The sequence below is a fragment of the Benincasa hispida genome, chromosome 10 (genome assembly GCF_009727055.1).
Source record: "Benincasa hispida cultivar B227 chromosome 10, ASM972705v1, whole genome shotgun sequence".
NCBI lineage: Eukaryota > Viridiplantae > Streptophyta > Magnoliopsida > Cucurbitales > Cucurbitaceae > Benincasa > Benincasa hispida.
The window spans coordinates 22,931,177-22,956,467 of record NC_052358.1 but is presented as its reverse complement, the minus strand read 5'-3'; the positions used below and the strand labels follow the sequence as shown (position 1 = coordinate 22,956,467).

The window sequence follows — 25,291 nt, the reverse complement described above, 5'->3', positions numbered from 1 at the left end:
ATCTTCAAGCTATTCTTGAGTTTCACAACTTTTCCTAAAGCTCCAATAGCATAGTAGGGAAGGCTTTGAGGTGGTTCACGTTGATATCAAGTGAAAACAGCAGCTGAACAGACGTTTTCTTGGAGAGTTCATCAAAGGTATGTTCTGAAAACCCACTTTTTAAGAAGAGCATGCTTTAGTTTTTGCCAAAATTAGTGAATTAGAATGCTTGTGGATCCTTGATACTTCCACTGCATGTTTTTTAACTCTTTTACCCTAACGATCATATCAGATGGTAATGTTGAGGATCCATTGCCCTATAAATAGACAATGGAAGATGTGGACAAAAATGAATGGGTCAAAGTTATAGATCTCAAAATGGAGTCTATGTACTTTAATTCAGTTTGGGATCTTGTAGAGCAACCTAATGGGGTTAAACATATAGGTTACAAGTGGATCTACAAGAGAAAAAAAGGTGTTGATGATAAGGTACAAACCTTTAAGACTAGGTTGGTGGCAAAGGATTATACCCAAGTTGGGGGAGTGAACTGTGAAAAAACTTTCTCACCTATTGTCATGTTAAAGTCTATCTAGATACTCTCTATCCGTGGCAACATATTATGACTATGAGATTTGGAAAATGGACGCCAGGACTACCTTTCTGACTAGTAATCTTAAGGCCATTTATATGCAACAACTAGAGGGTCGGGTGAATTCAATAATAGGTGTCTGTTGGCATTCCAGCCTTTCTTCTCCTTTCGGACTTGAAAGATTCATCCGAGATTCATTTTTCAAGGTCAAGAGTAAATAGTTTGCAAGCTTAATCAATCCATTTATGGATTGAAATAGGCTTCTCGATCTTGGAATATAAAGTTTGATACTACGATCAAATCTTATAGCCAGAATGTTGATGAGCCTTATGTCTATAAGAAAATCATCAACAGTTTAGTAGATTTCTTAGTATTGTACAAGGACGATATTCTACTAATTGGAAATGATGTAGGCTACTCGTTGATGTTAAACAGTGGTTAGCAGACCAAATCCAAATGAAATATTTGGGAGACGCACGGTTTGTTGTAAGGATCCAGATCTTCAGCAATCGTAAGAACAAAATGCTAGCCTTATCTTAGGCATCGTACATTAATAAGATGCTTGTCAAATATTTGATGTAGAATACCAGGAGAGGGTCATTACCTTTCAGGAATGGAATTATCATGTGTAAGGAATAGTTTCCTAAGACACCTTAAGTGGTTGAAGAAATAAGATGGATCTTCTATGCATCTACGGTTGGCAACCTAATGTATGCAATGTTATGTACTAGATCTGACATTTGCTATGCCGTAGGGATAGACAGTAGATATCAATCTCATCCAGGATTAGATCACCGGATAACTATTAAAATCATCCTCAAATATCTTTGGAGAACGAAGGACTATATGTTTGTGTATGGGTCTAAGGATTTGATCCTTACAAGATACACTGACTCTGATTTTTCAGACAGATTTCTAGGAAATCCACTTCAGGATCAATGTTCACTCTTAACGAAGGAGTTGAGCTTTAGAGAAGCACAAAGTAAGGTTACATAGTTAACTCTACCATAGAGGCATAATATGTAGCGGCTTGTGAAGCTGCCAAGGAGGTTGTATGGCTTAGGAAGATTTTGACTAATCTGGAAGTTATTCCAAGCATGTCAAAGCCTATCACCCTTTATTATGATTATAGTGGTGTTGTCGCTAATTCTAATGAGCTTAGGAGCCACAAGCAAGGAAAGCACATAGACGCAAATATCACATCATACGAGAGATTGTGCATCGAGGGGACTTGATAGTCACGATGGTTACTTCGGAGCACAATGTTACTGATCAACTTATAAAGGCTCTCACGGCTAAAGTGTTTAAGAGTTACCTAGAGAGCCTAGGTCTACGAGGCATGTATCATCTAGTTTAGGGTAATTGGAAGGAATTACTGGGCGCGTAGTGTATGCCCTAATATATTGTTTTGTGTACTGTACTTAGCTTTTGTACTTTGTATATGTACACCCCACTAGCTTTAGAACAAGTGGAAGATTGTTAGGGTTGATACCCTAAATCTCATAGTCTTGTAGTTTGTAAACTCTATTTGTACAAGAAAATTATTTATTTAATAAAATAAGTGTTGTTTTATTTTATTTGACATTTAATTGCATTAACCCCAAAACCAATAAATTAAGATCTAAGGTTATTCGATGTAGCCTAAACATATGTAAGTGGTGACATATAGGTGGATCAGGCTTAAGTTATATCCTAAATGATTTGTAGCAGATGGATAAGGTTGCATATTTTATTTTGGTAACACTACGAATATGACCCGCTTTGTAGATTTTACAATTGTTGTAAAGTGCTACAAATGATCTGATCCTCATGATTCATGTGGAGACATCTGAGCAGGGGTATCCTATCAAAATATTTTGTATAAGACTGGACAACGAAATTTTGAGTCTCTCTTTATAATATCATTACTAAAAGAGACTAACATTTCACCAGGATGACCATAGTGACTTGACCTTAATCCTGAGTGAGTTGTGAACTCCTACTTATGAGGGTGGTCCTTTGATCTGCATGGGTGAGAATGGCCAAATACTCGACTCAATATGCCTACCATTTTGGGGATTCTTCTTATTAGAGGGTTGAGAACACAGCTACACAAGAAGAAATTCACTTCTTCCCACTGATAGGGTAAGTAGATAGATTGCTCCCTTAAGGGCTGATTTCGGATCTTAAACAATATGACACCACACTCTCTCCTCACCCGAGAGGGGGTTCAATTATAATTGGACTATGACTAATTGTTTTTTACAGGGATCCGTGGTACTTAAGGAGTTAGATGTAACTACAGGGGTAAAAGGATAATTTTGACCTAATTGTACTTATGACCAATTTGTTAAGGGTTAACGCACTATTGATTGGTTATATCCAATGAACATATAAATATATCTATAGTGCGAAGAGTGCAGCTGACGGTCTTTAGTAGAGTGGCGGGCAGTTATGAATGGAGATTAATTTAATTAAAGAGTTTTAATTAATCTCGTATCATTGGAACTTCAATCTGTAGATCTATAAGGTCCCTTGTTAGCTTAATAAGGATTAATGAGAATCAAATTAATTTTGGGTTCATTTGAATTGTTCAGATTAATTTAAGAGAAATAATTATATGCAATGTTATGTACTAGACTTGACATTTGCTATGAAGCGAGGATAGTCAGTAGATATCAATCTAATCTAGGATTAGATCACTGGGCAACTGTTAAAACTATCCTCAAGTATTTTCGAAGAATAAGGGACTACATGCTTGTGATGAGTCTACGAATTTGATCCTTATAAGAAACACTAACTCTTATTTACAAAATGATAAGGATTCTAGGAAAACCACTTCAGAATCAGTGTTCACTCTTAACGGAGGAGCTGTGGTTTGGAAAAGCACAAAGTAAGGTTGCATAGCTGACTCTACCATGGAGGTAGAGTATGTAGCGGCTTGTGAAGTTACCAAGGAGGTTTTATGGCTTAAGAAGTTTTTGACGGATGTGAAAGTTGTTCCAGACGTGTCAAAGCCCATCACCCTTTATTATGACTATAATGGTGTGGCTAATTCTAAGAAGCCTAGGAGCCACAAGTGAGGAAAGCACATAGAGCCTAAATATCATCTCATATGAGAAATTGTGCATCGAGGGGATGTGATCGTCACAAAGATTGCTTCAGAGCACAATGTTGCAGATTAATTTACAAACGCTCTCATGGTTAAATTGTTTAAGGGTCACCTAAAGAGTCTGGGTCTAGGAGACTTATATCACCTAGTCTAGGGTAAGTGGAAGAAGTTACTGGAAACGTAGTGTATGCCCTAGTTTATTGTTTTGTATATAGTACTTAGCTTTTGTACTTTTTATTTGTATACCCTATGATAACGGACAGAAATGCACGTTATCATAGTGCTAAGTTCTTAAACAATGTTGGCTTGCATGGATAAAATGTGTTAGATTACGTCCAAAAAGCATTAAGTTTATTACATTGCGGTTGCATGCGTTCATCGCATAGGAACAGTTGATTTTTGTATTTTTATGTAGAATATGCGTTGACGTAAGGTAGAAATTTCGATCATAGGAAATCATTGGTTGAGCGCAGCATTACCGCAAGGCTTTGCAGTGATTGTGTCGCAAACATTTGCTCAAGAAGGATTGTCGCAACTTGGTGGGCGCATCTGGGTGAAAGGCATAATTAATCGCGATGGGACAGAAAGCTGATGACGGTTGAATCCGAATTAAGTTGACAGTCGGTAACGATAACAAGTACATTCAGCTTTTCAATGAAAATATTCTATGCATCAGTCAGGGAATTAAAGTCATCCCATCTGTGCAATCATAAGAGAAAATTCGCCTTTCATCCCAAAAGCTCTATAAATACTGAAGGCAACCTTCAGAAAAGGAGTTCACCTGTTCACGAATTTAAGAGCTCAACACGTCTTTGTCCATAGTTTTCCCTTTTATTTTAAGGCAGAGCAAAAGAAGAGAAGAGACGTTGGAGATCACTCAGGGCAACTTGAGAGAGAACCCTGAGGCGTAGAAGTAGAGAGTGGGCCGACTCTCGCGAGAGCAAGATTATCTTTTGAACACGAGTAGAAAGATAGTGTAAAAGTCTAGGACGCAAGAGATTACTACCAGGCTCTTTATTCTATTCTTGCATTGTTGTTTTGTACTTCATCTTTATGTTTATATAATGGAAGTTCTTATTCTACATCTGTTCACTCTCTTAGTACGCATGAGTAGCTAAACTAGTCGAATAGGTTGAGAAGAACTAAGCTAACATGACCTAGGATTTTCATTGCTTGCAATTGTCTTGTGTTATGCTTAACCAAATATCCCTTTAGAGCTACTCGAGAGAGAGTCTAAAGAAAGAACCTAAGACTTGAGAGAGCCAGGTTAGAATCTAGACTCGAGAGAGCAAGATTAGAACTACATAAACAAGAGATAGGGACTTAGAGATAAGCTCTGTTTGCCAACCTGCATCACATGCACCCTAGAGATAGATATGATATTATGTGGTTTCCTTATTTATGTGTGTCATTTCGTCATCGTATAAATAAGAATGGAGACTTATGTGTATGTCCTATAGACTTATCGCATATATCGCATACGTTCTAGCATTAGAAGCTGTAGCATTCGCATCGAGAGGTGGTTTACTATTGTATGTGTGTTGCATGATTTACTATTGTATGTGTGTTGAGCAATCAAGTTTCCTCAGTGAAATCCAAGAGTAACTGAGTTTCCTGGTAAGTCCAAGGTTAAACTCAGAGACTTTAAAAATAATATGCAGTGGTAATTTTTCAGGAAAAATTTGCGGTAACCAAATAAATCAATAGTTTTTGGGAAAGTTGGTTGCAATAATAAAAATAAAGAAATGCGGTGAAGTTCAAAAAGAGAGTTGACACATGGAAAATGCGATGAGTATGCGGCGAACAGGTTGAGAAGAGTTTCGGCTAACACATATACAATAGTAAACCACCAATACGAACGACTAACAGCTCCTCGAACCCAATCGAGTCTAACTCGATCCACGAACTGAGTAAGGATACCACCACAATGGTTACCCAGTGTGAGAATCCAAGAGTTGTGGGCTATGTAAGATCTTGGCTTGAGGAAGAGACTAGAGGACTACGATCGAGTAGACGATCGAGCAAGTGGGAGATAAGACACTGTCTACCGTATGGACGATGTGCTCGATCATTTACTACCGGCAGCCTATCGTATAAACTTAGCCACTCGATCCTGTAGCTACGATCAACTGATTAACTATCGTATAGTCAAAGGTAAGCGATCGCTTAGCTAATCGTGTAGTCTCTTAAAGGCTATTGCTTAGTGAAACTCTTTCACTTGATAGCTTATTTTCGTGAGAACTTTCCAAATGAAGTAACTTCTAAATTTAGGAAAAAAATTTTCCTTTTATCTCACGGTTACCATAAAACCACCAATAACTTCCCACTCAATCGGTTATTAGAGAAAAAGACATAATTATCAAATAATTAATATATTATATATAAATATGATAACCAACATACCATATTATATTTATAACCTATAGTTTTAATATTTCATCTCATGAAACAAACCATAGTTCTTTTTCTATTTTATGGTACTTAATGTAAATCATATTTACATTAAATCCTCCACTTGATGTATCTCATATATCACACTAATTATATCATATATAATTGAATTTTCTCTTGTTAATTTGAACACTTCAAATTAATACCAAATCTGATTTTCAACTTGAACCCATTGAGCTACCAAGAAGACCTTATGGATCTGTAGCTTGAAGCTCTAACAGTACATGAATAACTAACTAAACTCTTTAGTCATAGGATCCACCATCTGTTAACTGTCGGATACTCCACTAAAGACCGACAGCTGCACTCTTCTCACTACAGACATATTTCTAGTCCATATCAACCAATCAACAGTGCGATAACCTTCACAGATCGCTCGTAAGTACAGTTGGACCAATTTATCGTTTTGTCCCTGTAGTTACATCTAACTCCTTAAGTATCACTGATTCCTCTAATGAACAATAAGTCAAAGTGACTCTGAGTTTTAAACAATGTGACACCGCACTCTCTCCTCGCCCAAGAGGGGTTCAATTATAGCTGAACTATGACTAATTGTTCATTAGAGAAATTAGTGGTACTTAAGAAGTTAGATGTAACTACAAGGGTATGACCAGACTGTACTTACGTCCAATTTGTGAAAAGTCAAGGAATTGTTGATTGGTTATATCCAATGAATACAGAAATATATCTATAGTATGAAAAGTGCAGTTGTCGGTCTTTAATGGAGAGACCAACAACTAATGAATGAAAATTAATTTAATTAAAGAGTTTTAATTAATCTCGTATCATTAGAGCTTCAATTTGTAAGTCCATAATGTCCCTTTTTTAGCTCAATAAGAATTAATGAGAATCAAATTAATTTTAAATTAATTTGAATCGTTCAAATTAAATTAAGAGAATTAATTGTATGAGATATAATTAATATAATATATGTGATACATTATAATAGAAAAGTTATATGAGATTTATATGAATATGACTCATAAAGAGTTATAGTTTAGAATTAATATGAATTTGATGCGTATTAAAACTATAGGTTATATGAGATAATTTATTCTATAGAATATGTGATATAATAAACTATATGTTATATATTATATGAGATATTATATTAAATTATTAATATAATTAAATCAAATGAGAGTTATTTTCCAAATAGTGGGGAGTTATTTCTCTGACTAACTTCTCTCATATATGTAGTCTATCAAAGGGGAGTTGTACATAGAATTGAGAACGTGAAGTTTTCTGCAGAAAAATCTCTCTCTCATCTTCATCTTCATTTTCTGCACTTCTTTAAAAGAACACTTTTTCCCCTTTTACCAAAATTAAACAAAAGCCACAACTTTTTGTGATTCTCACCTTGAGAATAACAATGTAATATTGTGGTGGTGTCCTCACTGTTGTGTTCATAGTGTTTGGGTTCAAGAAAAGAAACTTTACAGTTCATGATCTTACCAGACAGGATTTTGAGAAGATCGGATCTTCAAGGGTTAGTCTATTTTCAATGTCCCTTTCTTCTTTAAATTTTTGTAGAAAAAGCATGCATAGGATTTATTGTTTATCATGTGTTTCCATCTCTCTATTTTATTGAGTTTTGACAAACAAAATTCGAGACACTAGACATTCGTACACTTCCACTTCGGGAATCTAATCCCTTCATTACTTACCCAGGAAGGAGTGAATTTCGTCTTATAAAATTATATTTCCAGCTCCCTATTCGATCAAGTCTCCAAAATGATAGGCTTATTGAGTCGGCGACTCGAGCCACTCACACTCATACAAATCAAAGGACGAGCCCTTACAGATAGGAGTTCAAACTCACTCAAGATTGAGATTGAGTTACATATGATCTGAAACATTAATATCTTCAATTAATGGAGTTATAAAGAATGATTAATCATTTCGTGTTCTAGTCTTATACAAACTCTTTGTATAGGATACCTTCACTCACATATCTCTGTAGAAAAATTTGGATTACATCGTTCGTAACAATTACAAAGTAGGTTGTATTCATAGTATTATCAGGATAAGACATCCATTACTATAGATCCTTTAGGTTATTATTTTGAACATAATCCACCGCAGTCAACTACGTACTATTCAAATTTCATATCGTTAGCCTTGGATTTTAATTCTTTTATTAGATATAGATATGAAAATTCAAGACCTCATATAAAATAACAAATTCTTTTATTAATAATCAACAACAAATTGTTTATTTATTACAAACCACGAATTTAGGGCATAAAACCCAATAGAGCCAACCATAACACAACTTAGTACGTATACAACAAAATGGACATTTCATGTCACATGAACGCTAGAAAATTTAGAGAGAGAAAAACCATCCAAAAAGTGTTATGAGATGTGTATCCATAATTATAAGCATTTCTTTGACATTTTATAAATGTCATGAGGTATGTATTTGACATTGGAATATTGTCATGAATCAAAATTCTATGATTATAAATAAGTGTCAATACATGTAATTCAATGACGTCCAAAAAGTGTCACGATTAAAGCATTATTGATACTATAAATGTGACATTATAACAGTTTGTGATAGATTATAGTGTCAATATAATGGTACATTATAACAGTTTGTGATAGATTATAGTGTCAATATAATGTTTAATTGACATAAAAATACAACTTTTAGGGTCATTTATTGATTGATAAATTGCCATAGAAAATGTTACCATGGCACATAATATGTCTATAAATGATTACTGTTTACTACATTAAAAAGTCATGAAACATCCTATAATGATAGGCTTTAGACGCATTATTGATGCACTTTTCTTGACGGTGGAGTCAAGGACTGAAAAAGAGAGTCAATAAATGTGTTTATGATAGTTTTTTAGAGCCACAAAAACCTATTTTTTGTTGTATTGTATTTCTTCAACCACAACAATGACTTATTTCAAATCACACAAGGACTTCATTGTTAGACAATTTATTGATGACCACCAACTGTGATAATATTAATTACAACAATTGTCACCAAATTATAATGAATGAACTATTCACTATTTATATTTTTATCTATTTATTATTTATTGGTTTATAATTTTTATGTTTTTATATAATTTATTCTAAAATTTTGATTCAAATATTTGTTGTATTCTTATATTTATTTTTATAAAATTGTATGAATAAAACTGACGAGTAAGTCTATTTTTCATTTATATAATGTGTTGATGTGTATTTTAGTCGTCATAATTAAATAAATACTAAACTTGGGACATGTTAAAAAATGTTAAATATGTTATAGAAGTAATAAAAAGAACAATGTGAGTATGACAATTTGTCATTTGCGAGTTCAAACAATAAAAATAAAATGCTTAAAATTTTATGGACAAAAATAAAATAAGTATAACAATTTATCACCAAAAAAGAAAATAAGGGTTCTCGAAGATGAATATTCCGAACTGAAGTTGAATGTGAGTATGTTCTAAATTCACAGTTCTCTCTCCCCTCCTAGGGGTGTTCGTGGACTGGGACAGGTCAAATTGAAGCACATTTTAGATCCAATCTAATTGTTCAGGTCATAAGTTTCTTTAGTCCAAATAATCCTTATTAAATAGTAAACTCAATCCAATCCAACCATAAAATATTTGGGTTGGGTTGGTTCGAGTTACTCGAGTCAATTATTTAAATTTTTCCTCAAAAATAAGGAAAATTTTAATATGTAAAAACGTTATTTAATTATCTTCATATATTGAATTAAGATTAACAACTCAATTTCGATTTATATTATGAAAATTTTCTTTTCAAAGTGCTAAAAAATGCTTCTAAAAGTTGTTGGAGAATAAGTTATCCAAAAAATAAAGAAATTAAATAAAATTAAAGTAAGTATATGTATATATATAATTGTATCATAGTTAAAAAAAAATATTTTTTAAAATTTTTTTAGGTGAACCCATGAACCAACACAACTCATAAAATTTTCATTTATTTGAACTCAATCCAACCCAAATGAGTTGATAACCCAACTCAAATGGTACGATTTTGATTGGGTTGATCGTGTTTTTCGGGTCATCGAATTTTTTTAACACATCTACTCCTTTCCTTAAGCAAAACCACTCTTTCTTAGTAATGTATTAGCTTCTCTATAATGATAATAATAATTCTTAAGAAAGTTTATATATCCTATGACATTATTGTCTTTATTTTTTTTATATAGATTAGAGACAGTTGTAAATATAGACATTTGACCCAAAGTACTAACAGATATAATATAATGTAAAAAAAATTATAAATATGATCAAATTTAAATAGTCTATCAGTGATAGACCATATTATTAGTAGGAGTCTATCAGTGATAGAATATATCACTAGTAAGAGTCTATCAATGATAGAAGTCTATCATTGATAGACTTGGGAGTCTATCAATGTTAGAAGTATATCGTTGATAGACTTGTCTATATTTGCAATTTTTTTAAATGATATTACACACTTGGTTATTATTCCTAAAAATGCTACTAATTGCAATTACCCTAAAAAAACAAAAGTTATCCAAACCTTAATTCAAAAATAACTAAAAATAAATTTTTAATATTTTTTAGAAAAAAAAAAATCTTTAAAATAAATGAGATTTCTATTTGGTCAAACTAACATTAATAATATGATCAAGTGACATGGTGAGAATGAGAATAAACTAAAGATGGTAGGGAGAGTGAAAATATTTTTTTTTTATTTTTGTTATTTTTTATTATTAATTTTACCACTATCTTCTCTTAATTTATATCTCTCTTTTTTTCAACTTCATTCTCTCAATGTTGATAGTGTACAGTGTGGTAGTTTACAGTAGTCTACCACATTAAGGGTGTGTATGCATTTACCAATCTATTGGTGATTTAGATTGTAATTATAATTAGATTGCATTGTAAAAAGAATTGAGTTATAATAATCAATTACCTTTCATGGTGTTTACTATTGTGTAATGGGAATGAGTTAAATCTCATTCTAATTAGTGATGTTTACTTTTCTATGTAATTAATGAGATGAAATTTGAAATGATTAACATAATGGCCTTTTAAAGTTTTAATTAATTTTATGATTCCTGTCACTTTTTATAGTTATTCATTTATTTAGTACTTAAAATTTTATATTTAACAAGATTTAATATCTAAATCAAAAAAAAAAAAAAAATTATAGATTTTAATAAGAGATTTTTAAAAATAGAAAAATAAGAGAAACTATTTACACAAATAACAAAATTTTATTCTTCTTTGATAGAGGCTGATAGAAGTCTATCAGTGTCTATCATTGATAGAAACTAATAGAAGTCTATCACTGGCAGATGTTGATAGAAATCTATCCGTGTTTATCAGTGTTTTTTTTTTCTATTTATGTAAATAGTTTGACATTTTTTCTATCTGTGAAATTTTTTTTTTTTTTTTAAAAAAATCTCAATTATTTTAAATTTCATTAATCTAATTCACATTTTAATTTTATTGAAGATTTATTTTTTCAACTGCTAGATTATACATAATAGATATTTTTAGATGATTATATATGTTTTTATACAAAATCTTTAATTATATAAAACCTATATAATGAATAATATGTTTTTTATTAGAAAACAACAGTAGTCTCGATATGAAATCTTAAACCAGAGCCAAAATTACCTAGTGTGTGTGGTCTCCATATAGCAAGAGTTGGAGGGAAAATGAGAGCGAGATCAAGCATGAGCAAATTGGAGGGAGAATAAAGTCAAGCATGATCAATCAGAAATCTAAAACTTGAATTCAAGATTGAACGTCCAAAAAAATAACAATAATCTCCCTCTGCAACAATAGTTGGAGTATGAGCGAGAGTGAGATCAAGCCAGAGCGATAGCAAGATCAAGCATGAGGGAGAGAAAAAAATTGTAGAGAGAAAAATGAGGAATTCAAGGAAAGTGCTAGAATTGAGAGAAAAACTATGTATAAAATTTGATAAGTCTATGTTTGTTTGGTTTTTTTTTCCTGTCTTCAAAGTAGAGTATAGTGTGTTCCTAGCGTGTTTTTTAAGAGACAGGATAGAGAGAGAGTACATACTTTCGAATAATGTAGACACTTTCTATTGCAAGTATGTGAACTGTAAATAGTGAAGTTGAGACCATACTGTTGATGGCCCAATGGTAAGGATGAAGAAGAAGGAGCTTAAATTGAGGTGTTGAGATCTGAGAGAAGAAAAAAATGTTAAAATTATGTGTAGGTCCAATGTAATTCAACAAAGGTAATTAGATTCCCACCACAAGTGGAAGCAATCGAATTATGGGACTAGAGGTAATGTAAATATTGAAAAGATCGAATGCTTCGATCTTACAGTGAAAGTGATGAAATATTTTACTTTGATTTATTTAAATTAAAAACAAAAGATATGAAAAAAATAAGAGAGTTAAAGCATATTACCTTTGATGTATGCCCTACAGTGAAATCTTTGTAACCTTACTTCTGATGATCCACCACCGAAAGATCTTTCTTACTATGTTTCTAATAGAAATCAGATTTGTGAGAGTTTCTTTTAAAAAAAATAGAAGGAAAAAAAAAAAAGAAAAATAACATAGAACTTTTCTCTGTGACTTTCTTTGGAGGAGTTCTACAAAGAAAATTGTTGCATGATATTTTAGAATGAATCACACGTTATCTTTCCATCTCTACAAGGCGCCTAATCAGGTCAACTCTAACCATTCCTTATAATATCTAATATTAAAATGACTAATTATTTGAATCATATTCAAATAATTTAATTCTCTTATATATTTTTTTTAATTTAAAACTCATTCAAATTAACTTTATAATAATATATCTTTAATACATTAATAATTATATTAATTGTATCTAATATAATAAATATATTTTTCCTTAAATTAACACATTAATTCGAATATTTCAAATTTTCTTTCAATACCATTGATCTTTGTTGATCCATTGTGAGCTAGCAAGAGGACTTTATGGATCTAGAGATTTATAAGCTTCAATGATACAAGATTAATTAACTAAACTCTTTAATTAATTAACTTTTGTTCATTAACTATATGACACTTCACTAAAGACCTATAGTTGTACTCTTATACACTGTAGGACAAGTTGCGACCATGCATATAACCATTACTTAACAAGTCGATCCCTCACAAGTTGTTCGTGATTACAGTTAAGTCAAATGTTCATTTTACCGCTATAATTACCTCTACCTCCTTAAAGTACCACGAATTAGCCTCAAGTGAACAATTTGTTTATGGTCCAACAACCAAGTCCCTTCGAACCAGTGAAAGGGTAGGCCCCATTATTTAAGTCCTAAAATCAGTATTTTAGGAGAACTACTCATCTACTTTTCTTAATGAGAAGAAGTGAATTTGTCTTGTGAAATTATGTTCCTGACTCCCTATTCGGTGAAGTCCCCAAAATGGTAGGCACGTTGAGTCAGTGACTCAGGCCACTCTCACTCATACAAGTTAAAGGACGAATCCTCACATATAGGAGCTCATAACTCACTCAAGATTAATATTGAGTCACATATGATCATCTTGTGAAATATTAATCTCTTCATTTAACGGATTTATAAAGTGAGATTAAATATTTCGTGGTCTAATATTATACAAATTCTTTGTATAGGATACCCACAATCTCATGTCTCCACATAAACTATTTAGAATATATCTAATCATTTGTAACAATTACAAAATAAGTTATATCCTTAGTGTCACAAGGATAAGACATTGAACCTTATCCATATACAATAGACTCTTTACGTTATTGATAACTTGTAGCAATACAAGTTATGTAATGTATTCATAATAAAGAAAAAACGCATGGAATTGTATATATGTTATAAACTCATGAAAAATTACCTTTTAAGTAAAAATTGCATCGCTAACACACTTTAATGCAGGAATTAGGAGAATTTACTAAGTGTTGCAGACAAAGGCTACGACAGGAGCATGCGTCTAGCTAATCCAATGCATGGTGGATACATTTGGTTCATACAATTAACGTCAAATCACAACTTGCAAGCATGGGCAACTGACTGGCAGCAACTGATCGAGGCAGAATTTCAGGTGACTGTCTCAAGGGATGGAATTTAATGCAGTCACATCACCAAGGAGCTGAGCCGATTGCCTATATAAAGAGAAGCTGACTGCAGATGAATGCGTTAGATAGTTAGTTAGTTAGTTAGTTAGAGAATTAGACAGACACTTAGAAAATCTGTAGATCCTTCATCTATGTCGATCATAAAAAAGAAAGAGGAACAATTACCATTTCCCACTATCGGTAACAAAGTGCTACCAGAGAAAAGCTCGAAAAAGACATCCCCTTAATCTCTTCTACATAATTGTCAACAACAAGCATAAAAAACGAGCTAAAAGTGACAAAAGATTGAACCCTGCGGCTTGACTTCTCTCCTTTACTTAGCATTTTCACTCATTGTCTTACTTGATTGAACTGAGATTCTATGTATCAAAACATATTTTTTTTAATTCAATCTCCAATTCAACCATTTCCATATTCCCATCTATTAAATTACTAAGTTATTGTGTGTGAAGTTTACTTGCTTGATATTTGCATAAAGTTTATTGTTTGAATCAACCTGATCAGTTGATTGAAGTAAAAAGCACTTAGTTACTCGAGAGAGTAGTTATTTGCGGAACTCATCAAGCTAGGGCGTTGAGTAATCTTAGAGATAAAGTTATTCATGTCATTTGTCTGTTCATTTTAACTAATGCATGCAACCTAAAGATAGGATAAATATGGCATTCACATTGAAAGATGTTGAGCATAAATTAGAGAATAGACTCTAAACGCATCACACACATACACTTAGATTCTAGTAGGCATCTTTACTATCTCCATTTCGTTTTCACTATGCTCATATAGGCTTGTTGTTTTAACTAAGAAATCAATACATACCATCTAATGCATGATCCATTCATCCATGTACCCTCTTCCCCTTTATCTGAACTCATACTTCCTCTTGCAAGCGTGCTAAGTAGTTTAGTGTACATAATCAATAATTAGTAAACCACTGCAACAGATCAGTAGATCATCTTGTGTTAGTCTACTTTAGATTCCGCACGTTCGACCTTGGGCTTACTAGGACATTTATAGGATTTATACTTGTTCTATATTAAGAAAATCTGTATGCAACTGATAAAGCGTGTTTGAATATTAATTCATCATCTTTCCGACAAATATCATTATCTTCATACCAAGAGATAGATAATTCATTCTCACCATCAATCATCTTCAAAAGCACAAACACGAGACACGCAAAAAATTTTAGCTCCATTACCGAGGAATACTAGTAATGTAGCTAATTTAAATTTGGTCACTGTATCTGTTTGCAGGACCTTCAATCGAAGGTGTATTACAAATTAACTGGATTTGTAATGTTTTATGAGCAAAGTGAGAGCTATGGAACTCAGATACAACCTAGAGATTGAAAGGACCTTCAGACAGAGAAACATATCGAATAGACGTCGAAGGTTAAGGCAAAAATAAATGAAAAACAACTAAGATAACCAAAATTTGGCTCAACAGCTAGCAAATGCTACCACAAATCCAATCCTCATGGCGAATAACAGCACACATCTGATGCGTGAATATGCGTCGCCCGTGTTGTATGACTTTTTGCCCGGGATCATTTATCCAACACCTAACAGGACTCGATTTGAAATGAAATTTTTCATGCTATAAATGTTACAGAATGCAGAAAAATTTGGTGTGCCCGCGGCGAAGACCCACACACTCATATGAAACACTTCCTAGAAACCTGTAATTCATTCGTGATTCCTAGAATCGCGCCAGAAGAAATTAAACTATCTTTGTCCCCATATTCCCTTCAAGACGACACTAAGCAATGGGTGAGCTCCTTGAAACCTGGAAAGATAACGACGTGGGACAAACTGATAGAAAAGTTCATGAAAAAAATACTTCCTTCCCATAGTCAACGCAAGGAGGCATTGAGAGATTATGAATTTTGAGGAAGAAGACTTTGAGACACTAAGTGACATGTGGGAAAGATTTAAAAGGCTAGTAAAAAACTACCCTAACCATGGATTGCCTCTAACTATCCAGATGGAGACTTTCTATAAAGGACTGAATAGATCATCTTAGATGGCAGCAGATGCAGCCACCGCAATGGCCTTATGGACAAATCTTACAATGAAGCCAAGGAGATTTTGGATAGAATTGCCAAACATAATATGGAGTGGGTTGACTACGCATATGATTCCCTAATAGCCAATAGGCGACAACGACAGGATGTAATTGATACTGGCGCAGTAGATAATCTTTCAAAACAGGTGGCTACAATGATAAGCTTGTTGAAGACTTTAACGTAGCCCAAACGCAGAACGTGCTTCAAATCGACGCATTGGGCAACCCATGTTAGGTTGTATGGGTTGGAGGTAGTCATATGCCTATAATGATTGAAGAACAACTTACTTTCCAATACATACAATCCTGGATGGAAAAATCATCCAAACTTTTCTTGTGGTGGTCACCAATAGAATTAAGATCAGTCTGGAATGCATCAACAACACAGGCAAGGACCGCTGCCTGGATTTTAGCCCATGTAATAGCAACCATAACATTAATCTTTCAACAGAGGAGGCAATGCATCGAGTTCGTCTTCTCCACTTGAAAACCTATTAAAAGAGTACATAGCCCAGAATGGTGTGTTATTAAAAAGTCAAGCATCATCAATAAAAATATATGGAGATGCAGGTTGGACAAATCGCAAGTGAGTTGAAACGTTGGCCGTATGGTTCCTTGCCCAACAACACTAAAGTACATGGACAGAACAATGGAAAGGAGCAATGTCAAGTAGTGACATTGCACAACATAGACCGTTAGTGGAAGGCAAGAGAAAAGACTCAAGAAAAGACAATCTTCATCCTTCAACAACACTTGCAAATACACTTGTTCAAACATCTAAAGCTACTACGACAATTGAAAAAGTTGAATCAGAAAGGGCACCTGCCTTTACTAGTCATTCTCAACCAAGCACATCCAATGCAGGTGGAGTACCTGATGTGCATCTGAATGCACCTTTCCCTCGATGCCTACAAAAGAAGAATGACAAAAACTAGTTCAAACGCTTACTCGATGTTCTTAAATAGCTACACATCAACATTCCACTCATTGAAGTGTTAGAACAAATGTCGAGTTACGTGAAGTTTCTGAATGATATTTTATTGAAGAAAAGGAAGATCAGCGAGTTTGAAATTGTGGCGTTGACTCAGAAGTGTAACACACTAATCGAAAGAAATATTCTTGAGAAGAAAAGAGACCAAAACAACTTTACAGTCTCATGCTTGATCGGAGTAATAGATGTGGGTCATGCGTTATATGACCTGGGAGCGAGTATCAACTTGATGCCCCTTTCAATTTTCAAAAAATTCAAGATTGGTGAAGCAACACCTACCACAGTAACGTTTCAGCTTGCTAACAAATACATCATATACCCTGAGGGGAAGATCGAAGATGTATTGGTAAAGGTTAACAAGTTTATTTTTCTAGTAGACTTTATTATTCTAGATTATGAAGTTGACAGAGACATCCCAAACATCCTTGGACACCCATTTTTAGCAATCGTCAAAGTCTTGATTGATGTACATAAAAGGGAACTGACCATGCACATAGATGATCAGGAAGTAAATTCAATGTATTAAACGCATTGAAGTTCCTCAGTGATGTAGAATCTTGTCAGTGTATTGAATCAGTTCTACTTGAGGAATAGGAGAACATGGAAGTGGGCCAAAGATGTGAGGTCCATTCGTTGAATGAGGGCACAAGGAAATTTGAGTCGCTATGTCTGGATGAGCGGTAATCAAAGCCAATGCTTCCTTCTCTAGAGGAACCACCAACACTTAAACTTAAACCTCTTTCGTACCATCTTAAATATGTTTTTCTTGGCAACAACAATACTTTACCTGTTATAATTTCATCTAAACTTTCTCCTACTAAAGAAAAAATTTTATTGCAGATACTAAAGAAGCATACGCGCACAATAGATTGGACACTGGTTGACATCAGAGGGATCAACCCATCTTACTATATGCACAACATCAAATTAGAAGAAGGGAAAACAAGATCAATTGAGCTCCAATGCAGGCTCAATTCTCTCATGAAGAAGGTAGTGAAAAAAGAAATCATTAAATGGCTCGATGCAGGGGTTATCTACCACATTTCTGATATTAGCTACGTGAGCCTAGTGCAATGCGTGCCAAAGAAAGGCAACACAACAGTGGTCATTAGTAGCAACAACGAGCTAATTCCATCCAGAACTATTACTGTGTAGGATCGGTATGACAACCCTAGAGGGGGGCGAATAGGGTTTAATCAAAGTAATTAAAACTTTTTTCTAATGTGGGCTCAAATAAACGAATCAACAATTTTTTTGTTAATAAGTAATTTAAACAATAAATGTATGCCTATAAATTCAACCCAAACAATCAAGAAGTTAATAATACTACTTTAAAGCACTCAATTTAATTCTAATAGCAAGATTGGTAATGGATATAGATATTCAAGAACAGCCAATCAAATAATCCAATATGAGCAATTAATTTTAAGAACAAAAATTGTAATTAATTTCAAGCAATAAAATATAGTAATAAATTAATTGCAAAATTGAATAGGAGAGGGAGAGAAATAGACACCAAGAATAATTTCATAGTGATTTGGCACAATCGGCTTACATGCACTTCCCAAGCTCCTATTGGGTATGTCATTACGAATTTGACTCTTTCCACGATATAGAGTTGAACTACTACAACGTTCTTTTATCGGAGCAAGAACAAACCTCATCCTTTCCACGGTTATTGATCAAATCGTTACAAGGACTCTTTTTTCGGGATCAAGAACAACCCTTGCAATAGTTTGAAAAAATAAATAGCACACTTGACAAACTCTTTACAAGAGTAGATTTATAAATTTTAGCTCACAACTAATCAATCCTCACGACATAAAATAATTCTCTCAAGAAGAAGATGAAAAGAAGAAAATTGAAGCTTAGAGAGAAAGAATAATAATGGTGTTTTTGAGTTATGGAGGATTGAAAAATAATGTAGAATCGTTGTATTAATTTGGAGAAGAAGATGTGTTTAAACCGAGAATGATGGTGAAATCCAAATTTAATTTGGATCATTAGATGTTGGTAAAAGAAAATTGAATGATGGAGATTTAAACTCAACTAACCATTAGACACAAACAAAAAATAATGTAATAATATATATCTTTTAAAATAATTTCTTTTAAAATCCAACAAAAATCAAATGCCCACCATGTGTTCAAACTAGCCGTTGGACACAAAAATAAAATAATATTAAATTTATTTTCTTTTAAAATTTATTTTCTTTTTAAAATCAATCCAAAAATCAAAAGTCCATTATGTGTCACTTCAACATTCTCCAAGTGATACATTACAGTTGATCCACTTTGATGAGAAAAAGTTATGTCACATCATTAATTCGGAATTTTTCCTTTAAGATTGTTTCAGTTACATCTTCTTCGTTTGAAATTTGATTTAGGTAATTTAAATTGTGTTGGAATCGTTGTTCCAAGCTTATGCAATGAACACTTCAAAACACTCAAATTGTTAATAAATAAAAACAGGTTTGTTATCATCAAAATATTAATTAATTAAAATTGATTAATTTGAGATTAAGTGTCAAAAAACCAACAATCTCCCTCTTTTTTATGATGACAAACAACATAAGATAAATGAAATCCAAGGTGGTATGTGATATGAAATATGAACTTGAATAAAAAACAACCCATATACATAATTTCAATCATTAAACAATGAATATTTCAATAACATGTTTTCATTTTTCTTATTACCTCTCCCCTTTTTGGAACAATAAAAATAATATAATGACATGAATATTTATTCTAAAATTATGAACACATAATTTTTCATTTCTTCTCCTATCAACATGCTTTCTAAAAATAAGCAACAACATTGTAAATTCAGGAGACATCATATAAATTTAAGACCAATTTAACAAATCTATCCCTCTTTTGAAATCAATTGAACACTCCTCCTTAATAAGGGACAAAAAGACATTTAACACATAAATCAACTCGGGTAGAAATATCAAATAAATTTTCAAAACATATTACTCCAAATACAATAGCTCCCCCTAAAAGGATAAACAATTTGCAGGAGAGAGATACACAACAATAGATGAATATGGAATCAATTTTCATTCTGACATGAAATTCATATATAAAATACATAACTCCCCCTAAAATCAACCATTGTCCTTCTAATAAGAAATCAATAAAGACCGTGGAGATAAAATCATTCAAGTGAAATTAAGATACCAAAAATATTAAATATTATGAAATAAATACCAATTGTTGAAAAACAAATGATACCAAATAAAAGAAAATCAACATTATCACCTATTATGGGACAAAAAGAGCATGATCAATCAAATATAAGCATGAGCATAACAAATATTTTTGTACTAATTTTGAATAAAATGCTAACAGGAATCAAGTAAGCAAATCAATTCAAATACTCCCATTACGAAAAGCAATTTAACATTCATTCCAAACAACATTGCAATATCACATACCTTTTCAACGTAGGACAAACAACATAACTCAGAGAACATTCAACAATGTAAGCCATAGAATATGCATAGCTCATGTCGTAAAGTATCTTTTTACTCAAAACTTTTCAAGAAAATATATAGATAAAGCACAACATCTAATTTGCCAAAAAAACCAAATAATTAGCAATAAAAATAAATGCCAAATATGTAGATATACAAATATTACTCTTGGCATTAAATCCAACAATCAATATAATTCACAAGATCTCAAAAACTAACCTTAAACCATTCGAAAGATATATTTTTCATAAAGATACCAAAAGAATATTTACCTCGATAAATAAAAAAATAAAAGTTACTAAATAAGCTATTTTCCTTTGTTAGATTCAAGATAGCTTTTTAATTACTCCCAATTTGAATTAATCCTCATTCGAAATCAAAACAACGATTGTTTCTTGAATCATACCTACAAGGAAAGCTCAACCAAGAGATTTTGGTACCCATTTCTTGGGTCCTTCATTGTTAGTGAGCAAAGATTTTGGAGCCCATTTTAAATTAGTTCAAAAACTACTAGCATACATTTTTGGCAAATAACAAGCATGATATTTGTGACCAATTTTGCCACAAGAATAACATACAAAATTGGGCAATAATTTACTTTTAACTAGTTGATTTTTAACAATATTTCTACTCAAGTAATTCTTGTTAGGAGAACTTTTCAGTTTAAAACAATTTTTAACTCCAAAAAAATGATATGTAGGCATAAATTTTGATTTCTCATACACATCTCTAGTATTTACATGTCTAGGCACAAATTTGTCATTAGGCATACATGTAGATTTACCAAAGCAAAGTATGGCCACAAACTTTGATTTTTTATGTAAAGATCTAGTTTTTTCATGCGTATTCACAAAATTCACATTATGAGCATATTTTGATCTAGCATGATTTAGTTTATGCATAACTTTTGAATTTTCATGAATATGTCTGATCTAAATTTATATTTAACAAAATTAGACACATTAGGCAAAGCAGCTTGAGACATACAGGGGGTAGCTTTAACAAAAGTATTTTTAGAACTAGATGAAGGAATTTTATCAACATAGCCAAATCCATTTTTGGCATTACAAGGTTTACTTTTATCTAATTTATGTGCACCTATAGTTAATTTCTTAAGAGATTCTTTTGCAAGTTCAAGCTCTTTAGTAGCAAGTAATTTTTTCTCTTTAAGCATATGCAAAAGATTATTTTTCTAGTGAATATCACAATTAAGAAATTTAATTTTGTCACCAAGGGACAATTTATCTTTTTCTAAAGGTTTATTGTTATTTTCCAAATTAAGAATTTTATCTTTCAAGCTAGCAATTTCATCTTTCAACTCTAAATTACAAGATCTAATTTTCTCATTTTCATCTTTCAAATCATTCAATTCAATTTTCAAATCACATGATAAAGATTTGAGCTCATCATTCTCTTTTTCAAGAAACTTAATTCTATCCTTCAATGCCTTTTTCTCATTACAACACTTGTCAACTTCATTATGCAACAACGAATTATTAGCTCCATTTTTTAAGCATGTATTTTCATCCATCAAAGTTTTATTTTCAATATCAAGACCTTATATTTCTTTGTTAATTTTAAATATTTAGAGCTAATAATTTCTAAATCATATTGCATACTTTCAAATGCATTATATAGTTCACCATAAGTTGGGGACTTTTGAATTACCTCATTTTTTTCACTTTCATCTCCGGAATCATTATCCAAATGAGACATTATGCACAAAGAGGATCCATCACATATTTCTTTTTTTTTTTCTTTCGTAGATTTTTCCTTCATTTTGAGAATTTAATTTCCTTTACATCAAATAAATCATTAATACTACAGGGAGACTTTTCTATGCCATACATATTGTCAAGGAAATTCCACATATCATATGCATAATCAAATTGTGCAATTTTATCACAAACTTTACTATCTAAAACACTACATATTATATTGATGGATTGGGCATTAGAAAAGAGAAATTTATCATTCAATTTTAATTTTGACAAATTATGTTCACAAACATACAAGATATTAAAATCAATATAAAGCAAAAATGTCTTCATCCTCTTTTTTAAAACGTCAAAATTTTTACCATTAAAGGAGGTGTATCAACACATTGACCTTCTAAAGTTGTCATAGCTCTAGCAATCATACTTTTCAAATAATGTTTCAATATATTGATAAGATACTTCAAAATCAAAATATTTGAAAAATTATTTGTGTAGAAAAGCTACCCTCTCTAATACCAATTGTATGAGTGAGAAACTTAGACAATAGGTATCAATCTAAAATAATATATGAAAATTTTGTCACAAATAAGAGAGCAACCGACTTTGATACCAATTGTAGGATCAATATGACAACCTTAGAGGAGAGTGAATAGGGTTTAAATAGTTAAAACTTTTTTCTAATGTGGGCCCAAATAAACAAATTAACAATTTTTTTGTTAATAAATAATTTAAACAATAAATTCATGCAAATAAATTCAACCTCAAGAAGTCAATAATACTATTTTAAAGCACTCAATTTGATTCTAATAATAAGATTGGTAATGGATATAGAAATTCAAGAACAACCAATCAACATAATCCAATATGAGCAATTAATTGCAAGAACAAAAATTGAAATTAATTAAAATACGATAACAAATTGATTGTAAAATTAAATAGGAGAGGGATAGAGAAACTGACACCGAGAATTTTATAGTAATTTGGCACAATTGACCTACATCCACTTCGCAAGCTCCTCTTGGATATGTCACTACGAACTTGACTCTTTACACAGCTTAGAGTCGAACAACTATAACGTTCTTTTTTCGGAAGCAAGAAAAAATTTGATCTTTTTCACGGTTGAGAATCAAACTGTTACAATAGCTCTTTTTTCGGGATCAAGAGCAACTCTTGCAATAGTTTGAAAAAATAAATAACACACTTGGAAAACTCTCTAAAAGAGCGGATTTAGCTCACAACTAATCAATCCTCATGACATATAATAACTCTCTTAAGAAGAAGATGAAAAAAATAAAACTGAAGCTTAGAGAGAGAGAATAACAAACGGCGACTTTGAGTTATGGAGGATTAAAAAATAATGTAAAATTGTTGTATTAATTTGGAGAATATGTGTTTAAATAGAGGAGGATGGTGAAATCCAAATTTAATTTGGGTTATTGGATGTTAGTAAAAGAAAATTAAATGATGGAGATTTAAACTCAATTAGCCGTTAGACACAAACAAAAAATAATATAATAATATATATATTTTAAAATAATTTCTTTTAAAACCCAATAGAAAGGAAATGTCTACTATGTGTCCAAAATTAGCCTTTAGACACAAAGATAAAATAATATTAAATTCATTTTCTTTTTAAATTCGTTTTCATTTTAAAACCAATCCAAAAATCAAAAGTCCACCATGTGTCACTTCTCCATTGCTCCAAGTGGTACATTTCAGTTGGTCCACTTTGATCAGAAAAAATTATGCCACGTCATCAGCTCGGGATTTTTCCTTTAAGATTATTTCAGCATAACTTCTTCATTTGAGGTCCGATTTAGGTAATTCAAATTGCTTGGAACCGTTGTTCCGAGCTCTACGCAATAGGTACTTCAAAACACTTAATTGTTAATAAATAAAATCAGGTTTTTTATCATCAAAAAATTAATTAATTAAAATTGATTAATTTGAGATTAAGGGCCAAAAAGCCAACAAACTTGATGGCACATTTGCATGGACTACCGAAAATTGAACGTGTCGACCAAGAAGGACTATTTTCCATTCCCCTTCATTAATCAAATGTTAGACAGACTGGCAGGAAAGGAGTTTTATTGCTTTTTGGATGGATACTCCAGCTATAATCAAATCCTCATCGCCTAAAAGACTAGGATAACATAACATTTACTTATCCCTTTGGAACATTTGCGTTCCGACACATGCCCTTTGGGCTATTTAACGCACAAAGAACATTCCAAAGATGTATGATGGCTATCTTCTCTTGTTTTCTTGAGTAATCTGTTGAAGTGTTTATGGATGACTTCTCAGTCTTTGAAGACTCTAACTTGACCTGCCTTAACAACCTTGAATTTGTCCTTACCAGATGCAAGGAAACTAACTTAGTGCTTAATTGGGAAAAATGTCACTTTATGGTGACGAAGGGTATTGTGCTTGGTCACAAGGTTTTTAAGGCAGGATTGGAAATTGATGACGCAAAGATAGATGTGATTGCAAAGTGTCCTGCACCTGCAAACGTTAAGGCCCTGAGAAGCTTTTTAGGCCATACAGGTTTCTACAGGAGATTGATCAAGGGATTCTCCCAAATCGCAAGTCCACTAAGCGTTGTTAGAACAGAATAGACCCTATGTATTTGATGAAAACTGACAACATGCATTTAAAACTTTGAGGTATGCGTTAACAGTAGTATACTGGTGGCCCCTGACTGGATACAACCTTTCATCATAATGTCTGACGCCAGCGATGTAGCAGTTGGAGAAATGCTGGGTCAGAAGAAGGGAAATCTTAGACACCCTATCTTTTATGCATCCAAGACGCTTAACAAATCTTAAGAACATTATACGACCATAGA

At 32.4% G+C, this 25,291-nt stretch overlaps 1 protein-coding gene across 1 annotated transcript; it reads left to right on the top strand.

The window, feature by feature from the left end:
• The first annotated feature begins 3,466 nt into the window (after positions 1-3,466).
• LOC120088981 (uncharacterized mitochondrial protein AtMg00860-like) lies at positions 3,467-25,061 on the top strand. The gene is made up of 2 exons (XM_039046420.1): positions 3,467-3,627; positions 24,806-25,061. Exons 1-2 carry the CDS (start codon positions 3,467-3,469, stop codon positions 25,059-25,061), a joined length of 417 nt encoding a protein of 138 aa, XP_038902348.1.
• The last annotated feature ends 230 nt before the right edge of the window (positions 25,062-25,291 follow it).

Bases quoted from the DNA above. Each gene is read 5' to 3' on its own strand.
- LOC120088981 (XM_039046420.1), top strand. From the start codon at position 3,467: ATGGAGGTAGAGTATGTAGCGGCTTGTGAAGTTACCAAGGAGGTTTTA. The intron at 3,628-24,805 runs GTGAGGAAAGCA...TGTCCTTACCAG, and splicing joins AAGAAGCCTAGGAGCCACAA to ATGCAAGGAAACTAACTTAG.